The sequence below is a fragment of the Geotrypetes seraphini genome, chromosome 14 (genome assembly GCF_902459505.1).
Source record: "Geotrypetes seraphini chromosome 14, aGeoSer1.1, whole genome shotgun sequence".
Classification (NCBI taxonomy): domain Eukaryota; kingdom Metazoa; phylum Chordata; class Amphibia; order Gymnophiona; family Dermophiidae; genus Geotrypetes; species Geotrypetes seraphini.
The window spans coordinates 46,598,176-46,625,726 of record NC_047097.1 but is presented as its reverse complement, the minus strand read 5'-3'; the positions used below and the strand labels follow the sequence as shown (position 1 = coordinate 46,625,726).

Here is a 27,551-nt window from a genome sequence, read left to right as displayed (position 1 = left end):
CATATCAGAATTCCATCCTATCATTGCTTGGCTAGAAAGTATAGGAAAAGTTTAAGACACTGGACATTTCTAGGTCAGGTTTGAATGTCTGAAAAACACATTTTGACAGCGTCTACATTTAGGAACTGTTTAGCTGGGGCTTTTATTCCCTGTGGTCATTTCGAAATTTGTTCAGACTGTTCCACTAAGCAACCAAGTTTGAGATCCCCCCTCTATGACCTTTGGTGGAATTTTAAAACACTCTCCACATTTTGATTCCTTCAGAACGGAGTCGCAGCGCTTTGGCTCACAAGGTATTTATTCCATTTCAGTTTTCAACTATTTTTGTAAAGAGAACCATTAGGTAACTCAGTAAGATAACAAGACATTTAAATGCAAACTTTCCTGTGCCGAGCAGCAGGATGGGAGTAGTGAAGGTTAATTATTAATGTGATCGCCCCTCTTACAATATATTGATTGATGTGTAATTTTCTTTGGGGGGGGGGCTGGATTTTTCAGGAGAGCAAAGCAGCAAAGGCCTCAGTTCTCTAAACATGGGAAGTTTGAAATTCCTCTCCCTTGTGCTGCTTTTCTTCACCACCAGACAAGCACATTCACACAATGAACAGAGAAAAGGTAAGATAGCAAGAGATATGTAATTGCTGCAGTATTTCACATTTTAAGCTCAATGCTGGATATGAGAGTTATTATATTCTGCTATTCAGTCTGATCGGTATAGAAGGCTAAAAGGAAAGGCGATTAAAACTGTCTAGTTTTAGAAAAGCTGCTTGTGAGACAGTAACAGAATTCTGATAATGTCATCTGACCTCCGATCAGCAATTCAGCTGACAACCAGGCTTGGAATATTGATCTGTTGGAATTAAAAGGCTTTTTTTGCACTGAGATGCATGTGCCAGGGAAAGATTTTAGTTTTAATGAGTTACTGATAAGCATAGACAGAAATAAAGGTTAGTAAGTTAAAAAAATTTAAAAAATGGATAAGGTGACACTTTTTGTTGGACTAAATACATCTTGATGATAAACCTAATTTAATCTAATTCTTAGATTTGTATACCGCATCATCTCCAATTCAGAAGCTCGACTCGGTTCATATTAAGGTTAAAGATAAAACAACCAACAACTAATACATCTTCCATATATGAGACCAACCAAGTCCACCGTACAAACAATTGTGTAAAGTATAAGATTGAATTTAATGAGTTTCAGAATGTAAAAAAAAGTGTTTTTAATGACTTTCTAAAAATTTGAAGGGACAAAGATATTCCAATTTCAGCACAAAGTTTATTCCAAATGGATACAAATAAGTACGCAAAGGATCGAGAGATGTAACTTGTAACTTTAGATCTTCTAAAGGAAGGAAAAGACAGTTTATAAATCTGAGATGTCCTAGAACAGTGTTCTTCAACTTTTTGACACCTTTGGACTGGCGGAAATAAAATAATTATTTTGTAGAACGGCACCAGTCCGCGGACCAGCAGTTGAAGAACACTGGGCTAAGGCGTGCCCATCTCCACCCAATCTTCGCCCCAGACCCCGCCCCCATAATAGTACTAATTGTAACACCATTTTTTCCATTCATTTTTCATATATACACACACACACATAATATAATCGTATTAACAACACGTAATGGTTAACCACAAAATTAAAATGCACAAAGCACACTGTATGCTTTTCAACATTCATTCCTAACAGAAAACAGATAACCCCATGCAAATGCAGGACCAAAAACTAAAAGTACTAATTGTTACAAACAAACCCTAAGATGCAAGACTCTGCAAGCAGTACAACTCAAGAGGAAAAGAAACAAATGCATTTCTTCCTGAACAGACAGCAGATGTAAATCAATCACTAAATAAAAAAATAAAAGCATTCCCCCTACCGTTGTTGTCTCTCTCTCTCCATGCTGTGCCTTGCCTTCTGGCCTGCCCTCCCTCCCCCCCCCCCCCCCACGGTGTTATCTTTGGGCCGGTCCATGGTGCGATTTTAACGGTGTCTTCGGGCCGGCTCCCTGAATGCTGTATTGCACAAAGCTGTGGGCAGCGGCTCCTCGCGCGTGTCCCGCGCCTCATCTGGAAGCCTTCCCTCTGACATTGTGACATCAGAGAGAAGGCTTCCGGTTCAGGCGCAGGATGCGCATAGGAGCCTTTTCCCACGGCTTTGTGCACTGCAGCACTCAGAGAACCGGCCCGATGATGCCGCGTTGATCGCACCATGGACCGGCAGCTGAAGAACACTGGACGTGCTGGCCCTTGGGACCGGCAGAAAAATTTCTGTGGACCGACACCGGTCCACAGACCAGTGGTTGAAGAACACTGTCCTAGATTTTAAGGAAAGCAAGGAATTCATAAAAGAGACCTCTAACCACAGAAGAATTCTTACAGGAAAAAATGCTCCAGCATCCTTGCGGACAGGGGAGGTCATGGATCACCTGTCTCCGTTAACTTTCTTCACTTGAACTTTCCAACTCCCGGCTCTCAAGGATTTGCTGCCGTGCAATTGGAAATTGTCAAATGTGTTAAAAGCCCAGATTGTCACTGAGTCCCAGACTGACCCAAATTGGCTGAGATACTTGTTTCATTTAATTCACAGTGCTGCATTGTCATCGGAACAACATGAGCACAACGTCTTTTTTTATTTTTTTTAAGACATTCAGTCGGCAGCTAAAAATATATCATTAAAAAACCTCTTCTTTCTTTTGATTTGCCTTTCTTCAGCGATTAAAGATTGTGAAACCTCCCCATATTGTTAATGAGCTGGCCACTGCTCTGTCTGCTCTTCTCAGACTCCCATGCGAGTGACATAGGAACACAACAAGCTAGATTGTGGATTCTGGGAAGGAGGTTTCTATGAATTGCCATAGGCATAATAAACAAAAGTGTCCACTTCTTGTGTGCTGCACAAATCCAAGAAATGAAAAAATATTACATTAAAAAGGATACATAGAAATAAGACAAAGAGAAAATTAAGAGAGCCTCAGAAAGTAGACAATCTGATAACACTGAAAAATCTAACGCTGCTGCTTTAATGAGTTTAAAAATGGTAACCTATAAGAATGAAAGACTACCCACAGAATGAAACCACTGAAATGTAATTTGTATTTAAGGACTCCTTTTACTCAGGTACGTTAGGGCCTTAACGCGCAGAATAGCATGCGCTAAATTGCCCCGCGCTCTAGACCTTAACGCCAGCGTTGAGCTGGCATTATTCTAGAAGCGTACCGCGCGGTGTAGCATGCAGTAATTTCATGCGTGCGCTAAAAACACTAGCACACCTTAGTAAAAGGAGCCCTAAGTTGAGTTCATTAATATACACATCATTCCATCTTTTATTGATTGATATACCACATATATCCTAAGTGGTATACATTCAGGTACTTTATCATATTTCCCTATCTGTTCTGCTGGGCTCAAACTCTATCTAGTGTACATGGGGCAATAAGTGACTTGCCCAGGGTCACAAGGAGCAATGTTACCTTTCCCAATAAAATCCCTTTTCATTGTAAAAAAAAAAAAAAAAATGTGAACAGAGACGTTTATGCAGAATAATCCTCATTAACAATGCACACCATCACGATGAAGCCAGGAATCCTGGAAAGAGAAACATTGCATACACTCTGCCAAAAGAATGCCCTTAAACCTATCCTTCCACACACATTCATCTGGGACATGTAATTCCTGCAAAAATGTTGACACTGTCTACATTTAGGAATTGTTTAGCTGTGGCTCTTATTCCCTATGGTTATTGCATAATTGCTCAGGCTGTTCCACTAATCAACCAAGTCTGAGATCCCCTCCCCCCCCCCACCACTATGACCTTTGGTAGAATTTTAAAACCCAGTTTGATTCCTTCAGAACAGAATTGGAGCGCTTTGCCTGACAAGGTATTTATTCCATTTCAATTTTCAACTATTTTTGACAAGAGAATCAGTAGGTAACTAATTAGCAATGTTGCAAACCTATTCACAAAGGGCTTTGCTGGCGGTAAATTATTTTTCTCTGTACAGTCCCAGGTGTTTTTGCGCAGCGTTGGATAAAATAACATTTCAGGTTTAATGCCATTTATTTTTCATAAATATGTGACTGAGGAAAATTAATTCAGAATCATCCATTTCTGTATGTCCCATTTATGAGGTATTCAGCTTCTTTAAAATTGTGCCTACTGTTCCCTTATTTGGCAAACTGATTCCACACTGTGTATCCCAGGATGCACTTCAGGAGTCAGATATCATCATTTTGGAAGATGGTGCCATGGAGACGGGAGCAAAGAAGCATGACTCCTATGTCTTGTATCTGGGGGTCTGGGAAGATCACAGGGGGTTGGAGTCCACTAGCCTACCAGGGATTTATTGGGGGGGGGGGGTCTTGAGAAGGGAACATGGGGCATCTCTGGGAGTAGGTCACTTCTGGGGTTGGGGGTAGGGGATTGTGGCATGAGGGTCCTTTCTGGGGTTGGGGGTGGAAGATCAGGGGATCAGAGGGGTCCACTAGACTATCAGGGATTTGGGTGGGGGGAATAAAAGTGACCGGGATGGAGCAGTGAGTTTTAAAAAAATGTCTCCCTTCTCAGTGCATGAGCCAATCGCTGCTCTTTAGCAGCAATGAACAATACTGCCATGGTATAATACGGACAGGACACACTTTTGAGTGTAGTGGTAATTTGCATGTCATTAGTTTGCTGCATTGAGGAGCAAAATTTGTGCATTGCGTTTGCATTAAGCCATCAGCATATGTCTCTAATGCAAACGTTCTGCATCAGCCCCAAGCCTACAGATCACACTACAATTGTATCCTCTCGCACATACCTTTATAAATAGGTCTTAAGCTGAGAGTTTTATCTTGCTAGTGACCTGTTTGCTCACTGATAACAACTCTGCCAGCATTATTTCTTAAACTATGTGTAAAGCCATGGTGTTATGGTCACAGAAGTTTCCATTCAGAAAAAGTATGTATTTGAGGTTTACTTACCTGTTAATATAGCACTACTGTGATGTGCGATTGGGTCAAATAAGGGCCAAGGACCATTTTTATTGTTTGCTCTAATTATTGCAAGACATCAATGCTTTTCACAGGATTTCTCCACATATTGACCTTAATAAGGCCTAGTATTTATATTCAGAAGCAGCTAGAACACTAAGGGCTTAATTCACCAAATTCTACCCTAGCTTTACAAATATACTTTACCGCAGGGGTAGGAAACTCCGGTCCTCGAGAGCCATATTCCAGTCGGGTTTTCAGGATTTCCCCAATGAATATGCATTGAAAGCAGTGCATGCAAATAGATCTCATGCATATTCATTGAGGAAATCCTGAAAACCCGACTGGAATACGGCTCTCGAGGACCGGAGTTCCCTATCCCTGCTCTACAGTGTTAGTAAATTCTAACTCTGCTAATGAGTGTAATTAAGAACTAGGTCCCATTGCATGACTAATGCACATTAATAATGTGTTAGTGCTTGATAACAAGGTAGCATGCTACTGTAATTCTAGCCTATTTAGTTTCTATATGGTGAATAGAACACAAATCCAAAGTGCAACTCTTATTTATAGATAGATATATAAATAGATGACCCCCCTCCCCTCCCCATGGGAGAAGGTTTCTTACAGAGCTTAGAAAGACGTGTTTGTGAGCAATGGGTTTGTTAGCTGTTTGTGTTAAAACTGAAAAGGGGTTTCTGTCTGCCACTTATCTGACTGCAGGAGGATTGTATCCAACTTATGTTACATGACTGAGGGCTAAATTTTCAAAAATATGTGTAAAAACCAACAGACTGCTGTCACAGCCGATATACCGTATTTTCACGCATATAACGTGCGCGTTATACATGATTTTACAAACCGTGCATAATCACGTGCGTTATACGCGTGAGCGCGTTGTACAAATTTTTTTTTACATAGTTCCCCCCCGACGTCCGATTCATCACCCCGAAGGACCGCCCGCTGACATCAGAGAAAGGGCGGGATCGCCGGAAGAGGAAGCAGCGTAGCGCAGGGCTCAGGGAAGGGATGGGACTGCCGGCAGAGGAAGCAGCTGGGCTCACTGGCATCCGGAAACAACGGTAGGCAGCTTCTCCATGTGGGAGGGGGGGGGGAGGCTGTGGGGATGCGAGCGGTCCTTCGGAAAGGAGAGTCGGGGAGGGCGAAAGGAGAGTCGGGGCGGCGAGAGGAGAGTTGGGGTGGCGAACGGAGAGTCGGGGCGGCGAGAGGAGAGTCGGGGCAGCATGTGCGGTATATGTGTGTGCGCGCTATAGTAAAATTTTTTTACATAAATTTCTGTTCCCCGCGCACTATACCTGTGCGTTTTACACGGGTGCGCGGTATATGGGTGAAAATACGGTAGTAGCGATTTTAAAAAAGTGAGTCATTCTCCAAAAAAAACGCTCATGAGGTTGGCGGAAGGTAGCGAAAACTCGCTAAATTAGCATGTAAATTAGCTAAATTAGCCCATCGCTAGTTATAGTAATGGGCGCATGGGCAGAGTAAACGGGGAAAAAAATACAGTAGCGGGAGAGATGTCCAATGTCTCCCACCACCAACCAACACACTCCCCCCCCCAATGCCTCCGACAACCCATGCCCTCTCCCCCTTACCTTATTTTCAGATGGCTGGCTGAAGGGATGCCTTCTCCCTCCGGCCAGCAGGCCTGCCTCTTGCACCTATGATTCACCATGATTCCAATGTATGGGGCCTTATGCATGTTGGCCAATCAGAGCCCCAGTTACATCCAGGGAGGGGTCTGAGACTCTGATTGGTCCAGGTTGTTTAAGGCCCCTCCTATGGGTGGGGCCTTATGCGTCTGGGCCAGAGTCCCCATTGCATCTGGGGAGAGGTCTAAGGCTCTTATTTACCCAGACGCATAAGGCCCCACCCATAGGAACCTAAATCCCCTGCTGTACTGAATTAGATAACTAAAACAGGAGCAATGTCATAAATGAAGACTGGAGCTCCTAGATACCATCCATCCGCCTGCAGGAGATAGAGACTACTGAATTGCTAGTGAGCCTACCATCCTATATATCAGTGTTTCTCAACATTTTCAAGCCAAGTACCCCCTAAGCCTAACAAATACTAACCGAGTACCCCTAGCCAAACTCCACCCCAAACCCACCCAAACTCTGCTCCTGACTCCACCCCATAATAATAATAATAATACTAATTGTAATGCAATTTCTTCCATCCATTTTTCATATACACACATATAATCTTATTAATACATAATGGTAACCACAAAATAAAAAGAACACAAAGCACACTGTACGCAGAGAAAATGTTAATTATCATTTATATTCTGGTTTTTTTTCAAAGATATCAAGGCAGATGACTTTAAAATATGCTATGTCATCTCAGTAACAACTATAGAAAAATAGACAAATATAATGCAAAATACAGACAGCAAATATAAATTCTCAAAACTGATACATTTTGATCACTAAATTGAAAATAAAATAATTTTTCCTACCTTTTGTTGTCTGGTGATTTCATGAGTCTCTGGTTCCACTTCCTTCTGGCTGTGCATCCAATATTTATTTATTTCTGCTTCCTGCATACTTCCTCTCCTCATTCCATTCCCCAACCAACATCTCTCTCTGTCCCTCCATGAATCCAACTTTTCTTCCTCTCTCATTCCCCAGATCAATTTTCACCACTGCCCACCAGCCCCATGCCCATTTCTCCCTCTATCACCTCTCTCCAACACCATGCTATATCTCTCCCTCTATCACTATGCCCAACATTCCTCCCTCTTGCATCCCCTTCAATCTATCTCTCTGTTCCCTCTCCACCATCATATCCAACATTTCTTCCTCTCATCCTATTCTCCATGTATCTCTACCTCACTCCTCTCTATGCCCAATTTTCCTCTTCCTTTCACCATCTCTTTCCCTCTCATTCACATTCTCAGGACCAATAATTGTCCTTTTCTATTCCCTCCCTCCTTCATATGTCCTGTTAGTGCCCCTTCCTCCCTCCCTCCCTCCTTCCTATGTCCCCCTCACTGCCTTCCAGCCTTTGTCCCACCCCCTTCCTCCTCTCCCCAGTCCGCCGCCTCCTCCTGCCGCTTGCAGCCCATCCACTCCATTTAATTACCCCCCCTCCCAGCTGCTGCTGCAACTCCTGGAAGGGCCAGGTGCATGCAGTGATTGCACGCTGCCAGCCCACAAGCCTTCCCCCCAATGTCAATTCCAACATCGGAGAGAAGATCCGGGCCAGCCAATCACCGCTTGGCTGGCCCGGATCTTCTCTCCGACATCAGAATTGACATTGGGGGAAGGCTTGTGGGCCGGCAGTGTGCAATTGCTGCACATGCCTGGCCCTTCCCTTCCTGGAGTTGTGGCAGTGAAGGGGGTTAATTAAATTGAACGGGTGGGCAGCGAGCGGGTAGGCAGCAAGTAGTGGCAGGGGTGGGCGAGTGGGTGGGGGAAGACGGTGGTCAGCCCATGTACCCCCAACAGGTTGAGAAACCCTGCTATATATGACCAAGCTCGGCTTGGTATTCTCTATCTCCACCTGCTGGTGGATGGTCATAGCCCACTTGTCTCTGGATTCATCTGCTGATGATGACAAGGAAATATGCTCTATCTACTGTTATTAAGATTTGGGGTTTAACTATAGTTAAAACCCTATCTTTTTGAGCAGTAATAAAAAGTTATTTTTTTCTGATGAGGAAATTGAGACAAACTAGAAAACTTGTGAATTGTAATAATTTAAATTGTGCAATCTTCTTTAGTGTAAAAACTGGATTACTGTAATCTTAGTTATACTGGTTTTTCTAAATAAGTTCTATAAAAATTGCAGACTACACAAAATACAGTTGTATGTTTGATTTTTTTTCCCTACAAAAATATGATAGATTACAAGATATTTTATCAATCTTCATTGGTTACCAATTGAGGCGAGAATTATGTTCACTTTACTTTTGTGCCCTTCACCTCTTAACTTCGTCCCATGCCCTCTTACTCATGCATATATGAATAACAACCAAAAAAAACCCCATGAAGAGTTCCACATCTCCATCATATCTCCCTTCTTCCACCTTTCCTCCAAAGTATACATATTAAGATCTTTGAGTCTGTCCCCATATGCCCTATGACAAAGACCACGCACCATTTTAGTGGCCTCCCTCTGGACCAACTCCATCCTGTTAATATCTTTTTGAAGGTGCAGTCTCCAGAATTCTACACAATATTCTAAATGAGGTCTCACCCGAGACTTATGCAGGGGCATGAATAACTTCTTTTACCTACTGACCATTCCTCTTCCCTATGCACTATTTCCTTTTTAACCTGTTTGGCACCCTTAAGATTATCACATACTATCACACCCAAGTCCCACTCCTCTTTCATGCACAAGAGTTCTTCACCCCCTAAACTGTAGTATTCCCTTGGGATTTTGCGGCTCAAATGCATGACCTTGCATTGAACCTTAGCTGCCAAATTTCAGCCAATTCATCAAGCTTTTCTAGGTCCTTCCTCATGTTATCCACACCATCAGGGGTGTCCACTCTACTGCAAATTTTGGTATCATTCGCAAAGAGGCAAATCTTACCTGACAGTCTAGCAATATCGCTTATAAAAATGTTAAAAGAACAGGCCCAAGAATCAAACATTGAGGCATACCACTGATAACATCCCTTTCCTCAGAGCGATCTCCATTGACCACTACCCTCTGTCGCCTTACACTCAATCAGTTCCTGACCAAGTCTGTCACTTTGGGGCCTATACCATAGAAATATAGAGTATGACGGCAGAAAAGGGCCAACGGCCCAACAAGTCTGCCACTCAAGAACCCTCCCTCCTCGAGAATCCATCTTTTAAACATTCCTCTGCAGCGACCTCACCAGACAGTCCCATCGTCCTTTGAAGTCGAGCGTGGTACTGGCCTCAACTACCTGTCGTGAAAGGCCATTCCATCAATAAATTACCCTATCGGTGAAGAAGTATTTCCCGGTGTCCCCATGAAATCTTCCCCCTCTGAGTTTTAGTGGGTGCCCTCTTATCGCCGTGGGATAAAAGATTTCTTCTTCCACCTCAATGCGGCCCATGACGTATTTGAATGTTTCTATCATGTCCCCCCCTTTCTCTGTGCTCTTCGAGAGAATATAAGCACAGCCTGTTCAGACGTTCTTCATATGGGAGATCCTTGAGTCCTGAAACCATCCTAGTGGCCATTCACTGAATCGACTCCATTCTCTTCACATCCTTTTGATAATGTGGCCTCCAAAACTGAACACAGTACTCCAGGTGAGGTCTCACCATGGATCTGTATAACAGCAATATAACTTCAGGCTTTCGGCTGATAAAGCTTCTTCTAATGCATCCCAGCATTTGTCTAGCCTTTGCTGACACTTTCTCCACTTGATTGGCAACTTTCATGTCATACCGGATGATTACTCCCAAGTCCCGTTCTGCTGCAGTTCTTGTTAGGTTTTCACCATTCAGGGTGTATGTTCTGCATGGATTTCCGTTACCAAGGTGCATTACCTTACATTTTTTGGCATTAAAATTCAGTTGCCAAAAAAGTAGGTCCTGTTCCATGGTGTCGGACATGGTTGCGCTGTTAGGCTCTGCCGCACTGTCCACAACCAAGGGCACTCAGTTTATTTATTAGACACCTATGCAAAACACTGTCAAAGGCTTTGCTAAAATCTAAATATATCACATCTAGCGCACTCCCTCTATCCAATTCTCTGGTCACCCAGTCAAAGAAATTGATCAGTTTGTCAGACAAGACCTATCTCTAGTGAATCCATGTTTTTTAGGTCCTGTAATCCACTGGATACCAGAAATGTCACTATTCTCTGTTTTAAAAGAGTTTCCATTAATTTACTTACCACTTGATTGCTTCTTTTGACTCTATTTTATGACTCTTAATGTGTTTTTAACCACCCTAATGGTCCAACTTAAGAGCAATATATCAAATAATTAATAAACTTGGAAACCTGGACATTTGGGAAGGCACTATAGCCCTACATGATCACCCTACACCATACCTACAGTCTAATATCATTTTTCATATCTGTTTATATTTTTGGTGTCCAATATGATGTGTTGAAAACTAATTAGCTCTTTATTTCTCGTTAATTGTCTGCCTATGTGTTTCTTATATATTTGATCATTGTAAATGGAATCACTTGCTTATCAAATCTCATATGAAGTACAAAATGCTGTTGAAGAATAACTTTTAACAAATACATTTCCGTATTTCATTACTTTGTCATAAATATTTTATGCTGTCCGTTGTTTCTTAAACTCTGCTTATTACTGCAGTAGTTGGCACTGCAATTCACAGTTATTACGTTTCGGTTTAGTACAGAAAGACATCCTAAATTAAGTCATCCATAGTATAGCAGCTGGTTTATTTCATATTTCCCCTAGCAGTATTAAATATAACTTTTTCTGAGATACCATACACTGAGGCTATGGCCACTGGGGCACTACAGGACATCAAGCAAAATTAAGATGGGAGGTAGGTATATGAGAAGAGAAGGAACATTTTGTTAATGATGGTATTATGGCTATTTGCTAGTGCTAATAAACTTCACAAGAATATTGGACAGGGTTTTATAAGGAAAATTAGATTGGTAGGCATGATGACGCTATTAGACCAGCGGTCTCAAACTCAAACCCTTTGCAGGGCCACATTTTGGATTTGTAGGCACTTGGAGGGCCAGAGAAAAAATAGTTAATGTCTTATTAAAGAAATGACAACTTTGCATGAGGTAAAACTCTTTATAGTTTATAAATCTTTCCTTAATTGCTTCTGATAATTTGAGCTATACACAGCTGAAAGCAGTGCAACATGCAATATTGGCCCAAAAATGGGGGTCCCAGTTTATATTCGGGTCAATGCTCCCTCCCAGAATTTTTTAAGGCCGCCACCGCCAGGCTCTGCCCCCTCCTCCTCCATGCCCTATCTTTATACCTCTGCCGATCTGGTGGAGGTGCAGCAGGTCCTCTGCCAATCGCTGGTGGAGGTGCAGCGAGCAGGAGTAAGCTTTCCAAACTCCTTCCCTGCTACTAACTGGCTGCGCGATCCAACTTCGCCATCTGAGCTGCCCGAGCAGCAGTGCGATTTGGTGCTGCTTCTCGGCACTGAGTAGCTTGCTTACTGGCTCCCGTGAATTTTTGCTGATTTTTAGATGTATTTCTGTTTCGATTATGAGCCTCATATTCTACCATTCCTTTGTAAAAGGACCCCAAAATTATTCTGGTGATACATCTGAACAAATCTTTGCTGTTAATATTTTGCATTGTAGTGCTGGCGTTTCCACTCATATTCGCTCCCTGCCATTGTTGTCTTTTCCAACTTTGGCATTTATATCACCCATTAATATCAATATGTCATATTTCAGGACTCGTTGATAGTGTCTTGTAGCATGCTTAGCAACTATCCTCCACAAAGAAAGCAAACAGGATGTTGGGCATGATAAAGAAGGGAATCACGAGTAGATCGGAGGACGTCATAATGCTGCTTTACAGAGCAATGGTCAGACCACAGTTGGAATACTGTATCCAACACTGGTCTCCCTACCTAAAGAAGGATATAACCCTGCTGGAGAGGGTGCAAAGGCGAGCCACGAAGCTAGTAAAAGGCATCGAGAATTTGAGCTACAAAGAACGCCTCAGAAAACTGGAATTGTTCACCCTCGAAAAGAGAAGGCTGCGAGGGGATATGATAGAGACTTTCAAAATACTAAAAGGATTCGACAAAATAGAGCAAGAAACATCGTTATTCACATTGTCAAATATGACTCGGACAAGGGGTCATGGACTGAAACTGAGGGGCAACAGGCCCAGGACAAATATCAGGAAGTTCTGTTTCACACAGCGAGTGGTGGACGCTTGGAATGCTTTCCCGGAGGAGGTTGTGTTGGAGACCACCATTCCAGGATTCAAGGGCAAGTTGGATGCACACCTTCTTGCAAAACACATTGAGGGATACGGTTAAACAAGGTCTTCAGCAGGGAACACCTGGATTGGCCGCCGCGTGTGCGGGTCGCCAGACTAGATGGACCTGGGGTCTGATCCAGTGAAGGCATTTCTTATGTACATCTTCTGTGACTTTAGAATGCTCAGTCATATATCTTGCTGTAAATAGTCTCTCGGTAATTGGTTTCCATTCTTTCATTGTCACAGCTGATGGCATGAAGATTGCAACACCTTGTGTGCATGCCTCATCTTTCTTTCCCGATCATATTATTGTTATTCCATCAATAGTCTGCCTAGGGCAGAGGTATGCAATTCCGGTCCTCGAGAGCCGGAACCAGGACAAGTTTTCAGGATATCCACAATGAATATGTATGAGATGGATTTGAATGCATTGCCTCCTTGAGATGCAAATCTATCTCATGCATATTTATTGTGGATATCCTGAAAACCTGACCTGGCTCCGGCTCTCGAGGACCGGAATTGCCTACCCCTGGTCTAGGGTTACCAGATTTTCCGTCTGGAAAATCCGGACCCCCAGGTCTGCCCTGTCCCACCCCAGTTCCACCCTGTCATACCCCCAAGCTCCGCCTCCAATCCCACCCCATCACCTTCTTTTGTTGGGCAGGACATCCGCGCATGTGCGGATGTGATGCAATGACGTCATTGTGTCATATCCGCGCATGCTTGAATGCCCTCTAACACGAAGGGAAGCTTTTCAAAACCCGGACAAAAGGAGGACATGTCCGTGGAAATCCGGATGTCTGGTAACCCTACATCTGTATATCTTGTTTCCCTGAAATAGTAAAGGAATCATCGGTTTAACAGATCTCTTCTTTAGTTTGCAACACCGAAGTGTTCCAATCAGAAAAACAGTGCATACGCCACACTCCTACTGGCCATACATCTTCCTATGCACTCTAGCATCCTTCTAGCTTTCGCCTTCAACTTTTCAACCTGTTTGGCCACCTTAAGATCATCACATACAATCACACCCCCTAAACTGTACCATTCCTTCAGGTTTTTGCAGCCCAAATGCATGGCCTTGCATTTCTTAGCATTAAATTTTAGCTGCCAAATTTCAGACAATTCTTCAAGTTTCGCCAGGTCTTTCTTCATGTTATTCACACCATCCAGTGTGTCTACTCTATTGCAGATTTTGGAATCATCCGCAAAGAGGCAAATCTTACCTGACAGCCCTTCAGCAATATTGTTTATAAAAATGTTAAAAAGAGCAGGCCCAAGAACAGAACTTTGAGGCACACCTAAAACTAATGAATATATCTGGAAAATAACCACATCTTTTGACGGTCTTCTATATCTAAAGTCATTCTAGTCACCTCTGACTTCAAAAGGTAGAGAATTACAAGGCCTTGGATGAGCAGTTTTAAATAATTTCTTGCAGGATGAAATGAGACAGTTATAAGAAACAGCTGGAAGTTCAATCTTGTGTAAATGAACCAAGTGGCGAGAAACTATAGTAGTTCTGACCTTTAACGACAAGAGATGTGAAGCACAGCTCTGTTTTGCAATTAGGGAGGGTAAAGAGAAGCAGAAAAACCCAATGAAAAATCAACTGCAATAATCAAGACCGACACAGGGAGGATAATTTTGTAAGCACTTGTACAAAAAGCTCATCTGAAAATTGTTCTTTCTCTCTGCAAGTGAAAGTATCCATTTATTTTATTTAAGTATTTATGCACCTCTTTTGGCCTAAGTCTCTGTCTCTGTCCTAGCAAGCGTGTGAATCAGAATGCTGCTACGCTGTCTGGAGCCCTGACGCAGCTTGTTAGCAAAACAGCAGCTAGCTCAACGTCCGTCGGCGATGACTGCCAGGGATATAATGACATTCTAAAATCATATTACTCCGCTTACAGCTAAGTAGTTTTGATATTTTGACACAATTTTTTGAAGAAATTTGTAGTGTCTTGCTGTGGGTAGGAGGGGGATCAAGAGCCAGTGAAGACTTCTTTCCCTTTCCAGCGCGGTAGCAACTAACAGTCACGCACGGGGATCTGAGGCTCTCCCCTTATCATTCATTATTATTTCAATAAGTTTTGAAGCGTATGAAACTTCCAATGAAATTGTGGATTAAGTGACTTGCCCAGGGTCACAAGGTGCAGTGTGGAATTTGAACCCATAACATCAGGGTGCTGAGGCTGTGGATCTAACCACTGCACTACACACTCCCTACATGTTTTTAACAGTGGAGGGACAAGGTTTCAGGTTTTAGGTTTATTTAAAATTTGATTACATCGCTTATAATACTTCTAAGTGATGTATACTTTAAAATGGGGTACATTATTATAAAATAAGAATGCATCTCAAATCATACAAGGACCAACATGATACAACAGGGAAAGAGGTTGAACTACAATAGTTACAGTAAAGAAAGGAGTCTAGGAAAGCACATAAAGGGTTGACAGGGGGAATCTCTGATGTCTCCTGAGTTATATACTGTACTTCTTTAAAAAGAAGTATCATACATTTGATACTTAAGTGTGAAAAGCATCTTTAAATAAAAAAGACTTTAAGCTGCTTTTAAAGCGATCAAGTTTTTGTTCTTCTCTAAGATAAGAGGGCAAAGTATTCCATAGCTGTGGAACAAAAATTGTGAATATTTCATTTCTTCGAGTATTAATAACTTTTAGGGAGGGAATTACACGTAAATTGTGATCTGCAGATCGTAAAGTTCTCAATGGTGTATATGGTATTAAGAGTTTATCTAGGAATGCTGGTAAGTTTGATTGTTGTATTTTAAAACAAAGCAAGATTATTTTATAAGTAATCCGATGGGATATTGTCAACCAGTGGGCATTCTGTAGAAGGGGCATCACATGATCAAATTTTTTGGAATTAATGATGAGTTTTATAAATGCGTTCTGGATTAACTGCAAGCGTCTTAGTTGGATCTGGTGATGTTTTTATATGGCGAGTTACAGTAGTCCAGTCTAGAGATGACGAGGGAGTGGACTAGGGTGTTTAATGCAGCTGGTTCTAAAACTTTTGCGATTCATCTTATCATTCGGAGCTTATAAAAGCAGCTTCTTACCACCAAACTTATTTGATCACAGTATGATAATTTTGGATCTAATGTGATACCGAGAATTTTGATGTTATGCACCATTTCTAGGGGTATATTTAAAATTTGAACTTGTGCCGGTAGGTAAATAACTTGTGCTGGTAGGTAAATAACATAGTTTTGGATTTTGCAATGTATAGTGCCAGAATATTTTCCCTCATCCATAGGTTGATTTTTTCCATTTTCTCATTTATTTCTTGAATTTGGTTAGGATTTCCTGAATCTATTTGGTGTAAGAGTTGGATATCATCTGCATATGCATATGGAGTATGATTGGCATAGGGTTATGAGAGGAGCTAGAAATACATTAAAGAGTAATGGTGATAATATTGATCCTTGAGGTATACCATAGTTTGTAGTAAGAGATTTAGAAGTAGTATTGTTAAAATTTACAGTTGATGTTCTTTCTGTAAAATAGGAGTGAAACCAGTTTAGGATCTGATCTGATATTCCTATTGATTTGAGCCTGTTTAATAATAGTTGATGGTCAATGGTATCAAATGCTGCTGATAAGTCGAGCGAGATTAGAAGCATAGACTTGTGATGATCAAGGTAATATAGTAATGAAGTTGTGAAACCTAAAAGTGAGTGCTCTATTGAGTGTTGAGTTCTGAAAGTGTCAGAAAAGGAATTACTGGCAAAAATGCTGTCCTAATTTTATCCAGGTAGAAATTTGAAGAATGGTCTGAAATTTGGCAGCTAAAATTTAATGCTAAGAAATGCAAGGTCATGCATTTGGGCTGCAAAAACCTGAAGGAACGGTACAGATTAGGGGTGAAGAACTTATGTGCACGACAGAAGAGCGGGACTTGGGTGTGACTGTATGTGATAATCTTTGAAGTGGCCAAACAGGTTGAAAAGGTGACGGCGAAAGCTATAAGAATGCTAGGTTGCATAGGAAGAGGTATGGCCGGTAGGAAAGAGGAGATATTGATGCCTCTGTATAAGACTGGTGAGACCTCATTTAGAATATTGTGTACAATTCTGGAGACCACACCTTCAAAAAGATGTACACTTCACCCTTCCGATTCGCGCTTTTAAGACTTGCAACTTTGGTTATTCGTGAGGTTTTTTTAACCCGGAACCATCTTCACCTCCCTGCCTCCCAGACCTCTATACAGCCTACCTGGTAGTCTAGCGGTGAAGTGGGGCAGCAGCGCTCTTCCTACGCTTCTGCCCCATGCAGAGCCATCTACAAAAATGGCTGCTGTGAGTTCCCGTGGTCTCATGAGATTACAGCAGGAGCGTAGGAAAAGCGCTGCTGCCCCACTTCACTGCTAGACCACCAGGTAAGCTGTATAGAGGACCGGATGCAGGAGGGAGGCAGGGGTGAGGTCCGGGAGGCAGAAGGGAGAAGGGGGTGGGTCAGAGTCAGCCCTAAAAGTTATTTGCGTTATTTTTATATTCGCAAGCCAGCTCTGCCCCTAACCCCTGTAAATATTGAGGGGGAAGTGTATAAAGGATGGAATTGGCCTAGAGGAAGGCTACTTAAATAATGCGTGGTCTTCGTCATAAGGCGTATGGGTTCAGACTTAAATATCTCAATCTGTATACTTTGGAGGAAAGGCGAGAGAGAGGAAATATGATAGAGATGTTTAAATACCTACTTGATGTAAATGTGCATGAGTCAAGTCTCTTTCATTTGAAAGGAGACTCTGGAATGAGAGGGCTTAGGAGGAAGTTAAGATGGATAGGTTCAGAAGTAATCTAAGGAAATACTTTTTTACAGAAGGGGTGGTAGATGTGTGGTACAGTCTCCCGAAAGAGGTGGTGGAGACAGAGACTGTATCTGACTTCAAGAAAGCCTGGGATAGGCAAATGGGATATCTTAGGGAGAGGAAGAGATAATGGTTACTGTGGATGGGCCTTTATCTGCCATCATGTTTCTAATGTTCAAAATAAATCAGAAGGGGGAAAGACTTCAAGAGCTCAAAGAAACAAGACTTGGATTTTTCCTGTCTAGTTTCACCTTTTGGAGCTTTCATCAGTTGTTTTTTTTTTAACCCATATTTTTAAATATATTTACTCTTGAGCTTCAGCGGTGTGTAGAAGTACAGATAATTAAAATTCAAATGTGCTCAAAATAAATTTTTAAAATATAAAAAACCTTTTATGAAGCCTCATTAGGCTTTTATAACTGGCTGTGATGATAAAACCTCAGACGCTCATAGAATTCCTATGAGCATTGAAGTTAATACCGCTGCGGCTTCATAAGAGGGGGCCAAAGTGAATATCTGTAAGCTTTATAGAATACACTTAGGGCTCCTTTTACTAAGGTGCACTAGCATTTTTAGCGCACACACAAGATTAGTGCACGCTATAGCACGCGCTAGCCGAAAAATTATCACCTACTTAAAAGGAGGCGGTAGCGGCTAGTATGCGCTATTCCGCATGTTAAGGCCCTAATGCACCTTTGTAAAAGGAGCCCTTAACTTATTCAGGGCAATGCAGTAAAGTATCTTAACGAGAAATTAGAGAATTTATATGAGTGACTTTGTACTTATGGTTTTGTATTAAATGTGAAAAAAAATCCTCCGTGATGTGGTTATCAAGCCAGAATAAACTGAAACGTCACTTGGATACACAAAGTCAGAGGCGTGAAGAAAGTACAAGAGTTTTTATTCACAGCATGCCGGGACTCTAGTGCAGTTAATAGCCTGCCTACTAGAGTGTCAGAAACAGGAAATACACGGACTTTTATGCCCTTTTCGCAAACTAATATATGCAAAAACTACAATTTTCATTTGTTACTTCTATAACTTTCTACAATTATTATTGGTCCTAAACCAGCACTTATGATAGGCTCAGGGATACAACTTATAGTCCTATAGGAAACTAGTTCATTTCTCTGCTTATCTAAATCTTACAGGTCTAAATGCTACATGTACAGAAGGGCAGGGCACATCATGGCTCAAACTCTTATCTATTCAGCTTACAATGTGGTAGGGCAAGGACATACATTTCAGGCAGATGCAGTCAATAGATTATACACTGTTTTCAGCTATGTAGGCCAGAGCAATATTTTAAACAACAGTTAACTATTTCATGACCCTACAAAACCACTGCAGGTTAAATCCAAGATAAAAGGAATTGATTTGCCTTTACTGGATGTGATCCAGACCTTGGGGATTCATTGTGATCAGTCCTTGAGTTTTAGCTTGAAATAAGGGTAATAGTTAAATCATGCTTTTCTCAGATGCTCGAGACCATTTTTATCTGTCTAATTTACCCTCTCCTCCCCCTCCCCCCTTTTTTTACAAAGACGCGTGAGGCTTTTTTATCACCGGCCGTGGCAGTATTAGCTCCGACACTTACAGAATTCCTCTGAGCGTTCGTGCCATGGCCGGTGACAAAAAAAGCCTAATGTGGCTTCATAAAAAGGGGGGGGGGTTAGTTAAAATAGTTCATGTAGTGATAAACAGTCGGTTGGATTATTGAAACTCTTCGCTCAACGATTGAGCAAAAATGGTATAAATAGATTGCAGCTACCATGTTTCCCCAAAAATAAGACAGTGTCTTATATTAATTTTGGGCCCAAAAAATTCACTAGGTCTTATTTTCAGGGTATGCACATGATCATCTCTCCTTTCCTCTCCTTCACCCCAATTCTTCCTCTTTCCTTTCTCTCCCCCACATGTGCAGCATCTTTCCTCCCCTCCCTACCTCCCATCCCCCTGTGCAGCAGAAGTTTGCCCAGCTTCTATCCTTCTTTCCCCTCCCATTCATCGTGCAGCATAACCCTTGCCCAGCTTCTATCCATCTTTCCCTCCCTCCCATCCCTTCTACAGCAGAACCCTTGAGCACCCCCTCTTATACACCGCTTAGCCGAACCCCTGCTGACCCACCATCCTTCCCTCACTGCCAACTGCAAGCAAGCCTTACCTTCAACCGAAGCAGCGTCAGTCTGGCAGCACTCTAAACAGGCTGCTTGGCCTTGTCCATCTGGAATTTCACTCTGCCACGTTACTGACAACATTTTTCTCCTCATCCCTATTACAAACAAACAAACAAACATAGACGAGAAAATTTCAAACAACATTGAAAAAATCCACACCTGGGCAACCACATACAAACTCAAACTAAATGCCACCAAAACCAAAGCCATCTGTTTCCATACCGCTCAGCAGAATGCCTCGACAAGCATTAATCTTCAATCTGGTACCACCCTCACAGTAGAGAAATTCTCAAAAGTACTTGACATCATTCTGGATGACACATTCACATTGGATCTTCAAATCTCCAGCCTCCAAAAAAAGATCATCTTCACTATGCGCCAACTAAGACTTATTAAGCCATACTTCCACCAACAACCCCAGCTGGATTACTGCAACTTAGCACACTTGGGGGATCAACTCCTCTCTAGTTCACAAACTGCAGCTCATTCAGAACACAGCTGTCAGACTTATCTTCAACCTAAAGAAATATGATTCGATCTCAGCCTACCTCAAACAATTACACTGGCTACCAATTTCATTGCGAATATTCTTCAAAACATCATGCATCCAACACCACATAATCCACGGAAACTCAGCCACTCCTCTCACTCAACTATTCTCAACAGCCTGGTCTACCTCCAGCAGACTCATAAACAGAATACAGTTGAATCTACCGTCCACAAAAAATCTCCATTACAGGCATTTGTTCCACTCCATGCTTACATTCACAGGAGTAAAAACATGGAATAGCCTGCCAGAAATGATCAGAAAAGAAATTAAACATACAAAATTCCGGAAAAAACTGAAAACCTTCCTCTTTGACAGCTGAACCTACTTGACTTCTCAGAAATGAATCTTTCCACCTCTTTCGCTAGATGAGCTCCTAGACAACTATGATTTCTTGCCCCCTCTTACCCTTCCCCCTTTCAAGGCCCCTTTTAGTCCCTCCTCCTGATCCTCTTTCAACCCCTCTCTAAATGTCACCTAGAGCCTGAATAGGTATGTGCGACACACAAATAGAAGATTAGATTAGATTAGAAATTTGTTGCAGTTGCCATCTTTAGATAAGGTGAGGCTGACAGGGACAAGAGCATTTGGTTACACTGGACCCCACCTTGTTGCCTAGTGAATTACATACTATGGATAGTTATTTAAACCACCGCCCCCCCCCCCCCCTTTTAAATAACCGCACAAGAGGTTTTTAGAGCCAGACGGCGTGCTGAATGTTCTGCGCTGCTCCGACGGTCATAGAGTTCCTGTGAGCATCGGAACATTGCAGAGCATTCAGTACACCAGCCTCTTGCGCAGTTTTGTAAAAGGGGCGGTACATTTTTAGAAAATATTGAAAAGCATGATTATTTAATGAGAATTTTTCTTTTTGATATTCTGCTACTGGTGTAATTATTTTACAAAATTACTTTGGTCTTGTTAATAGAATTCTAGGGGGGGTTTAAAGATTGTGTTTTATGAAATTATGTTAACAGAACTGTAAATTGTTGTAACACTTTTTTAGTCTTTAGTGATATATCAAGTAATCAAATCACACAGTGGTTGTACTTCTGAACCTGAGTATGGATGGACAAATAGACAAATGAATCGATCAGAGTAGGCACTCTTCCACTGTCAAATATACCTACAAAAATGATTTCCATCCCTGAAGTTATAACTGGCACATGTGCTCATTAAAAGGGATGAATCACAGCATTTTTCATGTCTGCCAAAAGTACCTTTACAAGAAGGAAGCCATAATTCACATTATTTCTAAACCTATTAATGCTTGTTCTGTCTAGAAGTTAAATGATTATCAGTCACATTATTTATCAAGAGTACAGAACACAAGAAAGATAACATTTCAATGAGCTACTAAAAAATTCACCAGTGCAGTTCATAGCAAAATCTGCTGAGCAGACTCGCACAATGCTTCAGGTTTATGCTCTACTGACATGAACCAAAAATGTCATTTTGTTTAGTCTTTCATTTCAGTTTTCACCTTTTCATTTATTTGGTTCATTTGGATTTTAGTTTTATTCTCTTTGCTTTTTCCCCAAATGAAATAAAACACAAGGGCAGTGAAATACCTTTTGGGGTGCCCGACCCCATCATGTCCAGCTCCCCTTCCCTTCCTTATTACCTCCTTCTCTCCCCCCATAGTCTCTAGTATCTGATTCTACCCTCCCCTCTCCCCCCCTACCCCCACCAGTAGGTTCTAACATCTTTCTCTTTCTTTCCATCTCCTGCTTCCTTACATGTGTTTACTTCTTTACCTCCTTCCCTAGGGTCATAATGCCTCATAAACTGAGGAGGGAAGTGAGGAAGTAAATGGTTTGTGGGGGGACGGAGAAAGGAAAGGAAATTCTGGGGGTGCCACCTATGGCTCCCCCTATTCCAATTCCTATGAAACAAAATTAAATAGCCTCTGTCCCTGTAACCTGGCAGAATGAGACAGCTGGTAAAAGGATGATAAAAACTGTGTTGGAGGCACCTGCCCCTGCCACTCCAGTTTCCCCCTGCTCTCCATGGCCTACTGCTGCCCTCCTCGGCCTCACTTGTAACATCATGAAAACTTCAACAGCATTTATCTTCAATTATCTATACTGCGCACAGTTCATTTGGTTCATTGATTAGTGCTTCCATTGCTGGCAATAGCAACGCTGACAATCAGTAGGAAGAGGCTGCCTGCATTCTATTCCAGCACAAATGGGACATAGCACTGCCGGGGTACAAACTCTATCACGAAGACAGGTCAGGTCAGAAAGGAGGAGGAATACCCCTATACATAAAAGAAAGCATACACTCGACCAGAGTGGACACAGCTGCGACGACCAACAAATTGGAATCACTATGGGTTAAAATACTGGGAAGGAATGGGCCTGAGATAAAGATGGGCCTGTACTATCGTCCACTTAGGCAAACCGAAGCAAACGATGAAGAAATGAAAGCCGAGATGAAGCGAGAATGCAAAAGCGGTAACACGATTGTTATGGGAGACTTCAACTATCCTGGGATAGAATGGAGTCTTGGAAACGCAAAATGTGCTAGGGAGACTGGATTCCTGGAGGCTATACAGGACTGCTTCATGGAGCAGCTTGTCAGAGAACCGACGAGAGGGAATGCCACTTTGGATCTAATCCTCAATGGGCTAAGAGGACCTGCAAAAGAAGTGGCCGTTGGGAAACAACGATCACAATATGATCAAGTTCAAAGTTGAAGTAGGAATATCGAAGGGAAAGAGAACCACAGCAACAACTTTTAACTTTAAGAAAGGAAACTACGAAGCGATGAGAGTAATGGTAAGGAAGAAAATTAGGAACAGCTCAAAGAAATCGCAGACTGTAGAGCAAGCCTGGTTTTTATTCAAGGACACAAGCGAGGCGCAAAATCTGTATATCCCCAGATTTAGAAAAAGATGCAAAAAGAACCGAACAAAAGACTCGGCGTGGATAACTAAAGAAGTAAAGAAAGCGATAGGAGATAAGAAGAATTCATTCCGGAAATGGAAAAAGGACAAAACCGAGGAAAACTGGAATGTCACCTCTTGGTTAGAAGAGCAAAAAGAGAATATGAAGAGAAGCTAGCCAGGGAAGCACAAAATTTCAAACCGTTCTTCAGTTATGTTAAAGGGAAGCAGCTGGCTAGGGAGGAGGTGGGACCATTGGATGATGGAGATAGGAAAGGAGTGGTGAAGGAGGAAAAAGAAGTGGCGGATAGACTAAACATGTTCTTAAAATCTACAAAGGAGATCAAGCAGAAAAATTAACATTCATGAGGTAAGCCTTGAAGACGTACACAAGCAGATAGATAGATTAAAAACTGACAAATCTCCGGGCCCGGACAGAATCCATCCTAGGGTATTGAAAGAACTAAAGGAGGAAATAGCAGAACTACTGCAGCAGGTTTGTAATCTATCCCTGAAAACAGGCGTGATCCTGGAGGATTGGAAGATAGCTAATGTTACGCCCATCTTTAAAAAAAGGATCGAGAGGTGACCGGGGAACTACAGACCGGTAAGCTTGACTTCGGTTCCGGGGAAGATGGCGGAAGCGCTGATAAAAGACAGCATCGATGAGCATCTAGAAAGGAATAAACTGATGAAAACAAGCCAACATGGCTTCTACAAGGGAAGATCGTGCCTAATGAACTTATTGCACTTCTTTGAAGGAATTAACAAACGGATTGACAAAGGGGACCCCCATAGACATCCAATACTTAGATTTCCAAAAAGCATTTGACAAGGTACCCCATGAACGCCTACTATGGAAACTGAAGAACCATGGGATGGAAAGAAACATACATAGATGGATCAAAAATTGGTTGGCGGGTAGAAAGCAAAGGGTGGGAGTGAAGGGCCACTACTTGGACTGGAGGAGGGTCATGAGTGGTGTTCCGCATGGGTCGGTACTCGGACCGCTGCTTTTCAATGTATTTATAAATGATCTAGAAACAGGGACAAAGTACGAAGTAATAAAATTCACAGACGACACCAAACTATTTAGTGGAGTTGGAACTAAAGAGGACTGTGAAGATTTACAAAGGGACCTGAACAAACTAGAAGAGTGGGCGACGAGATGGCAGATGAAGTTTAATGTAGAGAAATGTAAAGTCTTGCATGTAGGAAACAGAAACCGAAGTACAGCTATACGATGGGAGGACTGGTAATGGGTGAAAGTACCCAAGAAAAGGACTTGGGGGTAATAGTAGACAACACAATGAAGCCATCAGCACAGTGCACAGCGACCTCTAAGAAGGTGAATAGAATGCTAGGTATTTTCAACAAGAATGAAAGAAGTTATCTTGCCATTGTATCGGGCGATGATGCGCCCGCATCTGGAGTACTGTCGTCGTACCTTAAGAAGGATATGGCGATACTCGAGAGGGTTCAGAAAAGAGCAACACGATTGATAAAAGGTATGGAAAACCTTTCATATGCTGAAAGATTAGAGAAATTGGGGCTCTTTTCCCTGAAGAAGCGGAGACTTAGAGGGGACATGATAGAGACTTACAAGATCATGAAGGGCATGGAGAAAGTGGAGAGGGACAGATTCTTCAAACGTTCAAAAACTACAAGAACGAGAGGGCATTCGGAAAAATTAAGAGGGGACAGATTCAGAACCAATGCCAGGAAGTTCTTCTTCACCCAAAGGGTGGTGGACACTTGGAATGCGCTTCCAGAGGGTGTGATAGAACAGAGTACGGTTTTGGGGTTCAGGAAGGGATTAGATAATTTCCTGAAGGAAAAGGGGATAGAAGGGTACATATAGAGGATTTCTATATAGGTCCTGGACCTAATGGGCCGCCACGTGAGCGGACTGCTGGGCATGATGGACCTCTGGTCTGACCCAGCAGAGGCACTGCTTATGTTCTTATGTATCTGTTTTTTGTCATCGGATATCCTGCCATTTCTATCTATAAAAGATGGGAGGAGAAAAGAACTATTTAGCATATGATAATACCATCACTGCAGAGTCACAATTAGAGGCATAATCAGAAAATGATAACGTCCCAAAAACCGCCTAAGTTGGCACTTGGACATCCTAATCGCTGAGGCGTTTCATCCGTGGTGTGTCCAGAGTTCAAGGAGGTGGGTTAAGGGTAGGCTTTGGATGTGCTAGACTTGGACATCTTGCAAGGATAATCAAACCTTTCTCAAGACATCCAGAACAAAACTTAGATGTTTTGGACTAGAACTCCTTTGGAAGCATCTAAGTGCCAGATGACCACTGGAAAGATTAAGTAATGACCCCACACATACACTCTTATCCCATCATTTTGAATTTCCAGGCACAACTTGTACACGTATAGTGCCTACTTGTTCGCCTTTCCATTCTTGAAGGGCTGTATCTACAAGAGATTCCTCGATAGAACACTATGATTCCAAGCAGGCAAATGGAATAAATGTTTAGCCAACTTTATCTCAAACGCACTTTCTTACCAAACTTTTAGGAAGTCAATCAAAACTTATCTCTTTGATAAATTTCTCTGACTCCACTTCTGCCTTGATGTACTTCTAAAACACTTCCAGGAAAAATTTGATTAATCTTACCATGCTAATGTAATTTTGAAAGTTTTTTTGTAATATCGCTCTGAACTGTTTGTGGTATTGCGGTATATAAAAATAAAGTTATTATTATTATTATTATCCCCCAAGGAGGTTAAAGTCCAAATCCTGCCCCTGCTCTCCATATTTACATTTTACATGTGCATTTAATGACATTTATACCCCACATTAGCCTGTTATAGTTCAATGTGGCTTACAACTTAATAAGCTTCAACAAAACAATGAGCCAGAGCCTTAAAAAAATTAGGGCTACTTAATTATTTACATCTCTAAAGGCTCATTTTAGTAAGCTGCGCTAGCCGTTTTAGCGTGCATTTCAATGCCATGCGCGCTAGACGCTAACGCCTCCATAGAGCTGTGTTAGCCTTTCCACATAGCGCAGGGGTTAGCGTGCGCTAATCTTCAGCGTGCTAATCTTCAGCTACTACCGCAGCTTAGTAAAAGGAGCCCTAACAGATGTATAATCAATATCTCAGCAATGAAAGATATCATCGTGATTTAACAAATGATCAATTAAGCCAGACATTTATGAAATAAGTAGGTTTTCAACATTTTTCCGAAAACAAGATAACTATCCTGATGCCATATTTCCTTAGCTAGGGAGTTCCACCATGTAACAGCCTGGGATGGGAATCCAGCCAAGCGGACATTTTTATACACCAATCTGCTACATTTTGGGTAATGGAGCATCAAATACTCCTGCCCCTGCTCTCCAATGCCTGCATGCACCTGTTTCAATGCTGTGCAGCAAATCATCCCTACTCTCAGCAACCGCGCTTTCACCAAACAAATCAATGACTCCTGACGTGGAATGTCATTGCTTCATTTATGTGCCCGTGACAGACAGAGTCCAGGTTTTATTATACAGGATGCATTTATGAAGTGCATTCAAACACATTAGGGATGTAAACAGTGAAGACAATTCCGGTTCATTTTCAGATTTTTCTTATATCCTAATTTTCAGGCTTTTTTTTTCCATTTCAGACGTTTCTGAATTAACCTCCATGAAATCTTTACAATATACACAAAGGACCCGCGGCCGCCTAAAAAACAGCCGATGATCACATGTAAATCGTGCAGCGGCAATGCTTGCAGAATCGCGACTATGCACTGGAAACGGAGGCCAGGGTTTTAAAGGCCTGTGTTCCCAGGGCCTACCTTTCACGAGAATCGCACCTACAGAGGTGCCTTACGATACCTAATGCCTCTTCCAGCGTTAACCACGCCTACAGTGGCATTAGGCGTCATAAGGCACCTCCGTATGGGGCAGCGTTTTTGGAGGCACCTTCATTTTTTGTTTTTAATTGAGTTTAAATTGGTTTTTAATCAGCACAGCAAATTAATGCACCGATAAAACCAATTAAGTTAGGTGGTGGTGGGGTTCCTACTACTGCCTAACTTCAGGTGCTATTGGTTTTAATTCATAGGTTAACATGCATTAAATTCTTTGTGTTCACATGCTAACAAACCAGATGAGCTCTGAAAAAATGCACTCCCTTAAACCATATAATATATTGAAACATGATGTAAATTCACTATATAAGAATTAGTTGAATA

At 42.0% G+C, this 27,551-nt stretch overlaps 1 protein-coding gene across 1 annotated transcript in view; it reads left to right on the top strand.

Annotated features, from left to right (window-relative positions):
- Positions 1-274: 274 nt before the first annotated feature.
- LIPC (lipase C, hepatic type) overlaps positions 275-27,551 on the top strand; it is a 104,864-nt gene continuing 77,587 nt past the window's right edge. The window contains exons 1-2 of the mRNA XM_033919457.1: positions 275-293; positions 499-615. Of these exons, the coding sequence (XP_033775348.1) occupies positions 534-615 (82 nt within the window). The 5' untranslated portion in view covers positions 275-293; positions 499-533. The remainder of the gene's footprint in view (positions 294-498; positions 616-27,551) is intronic.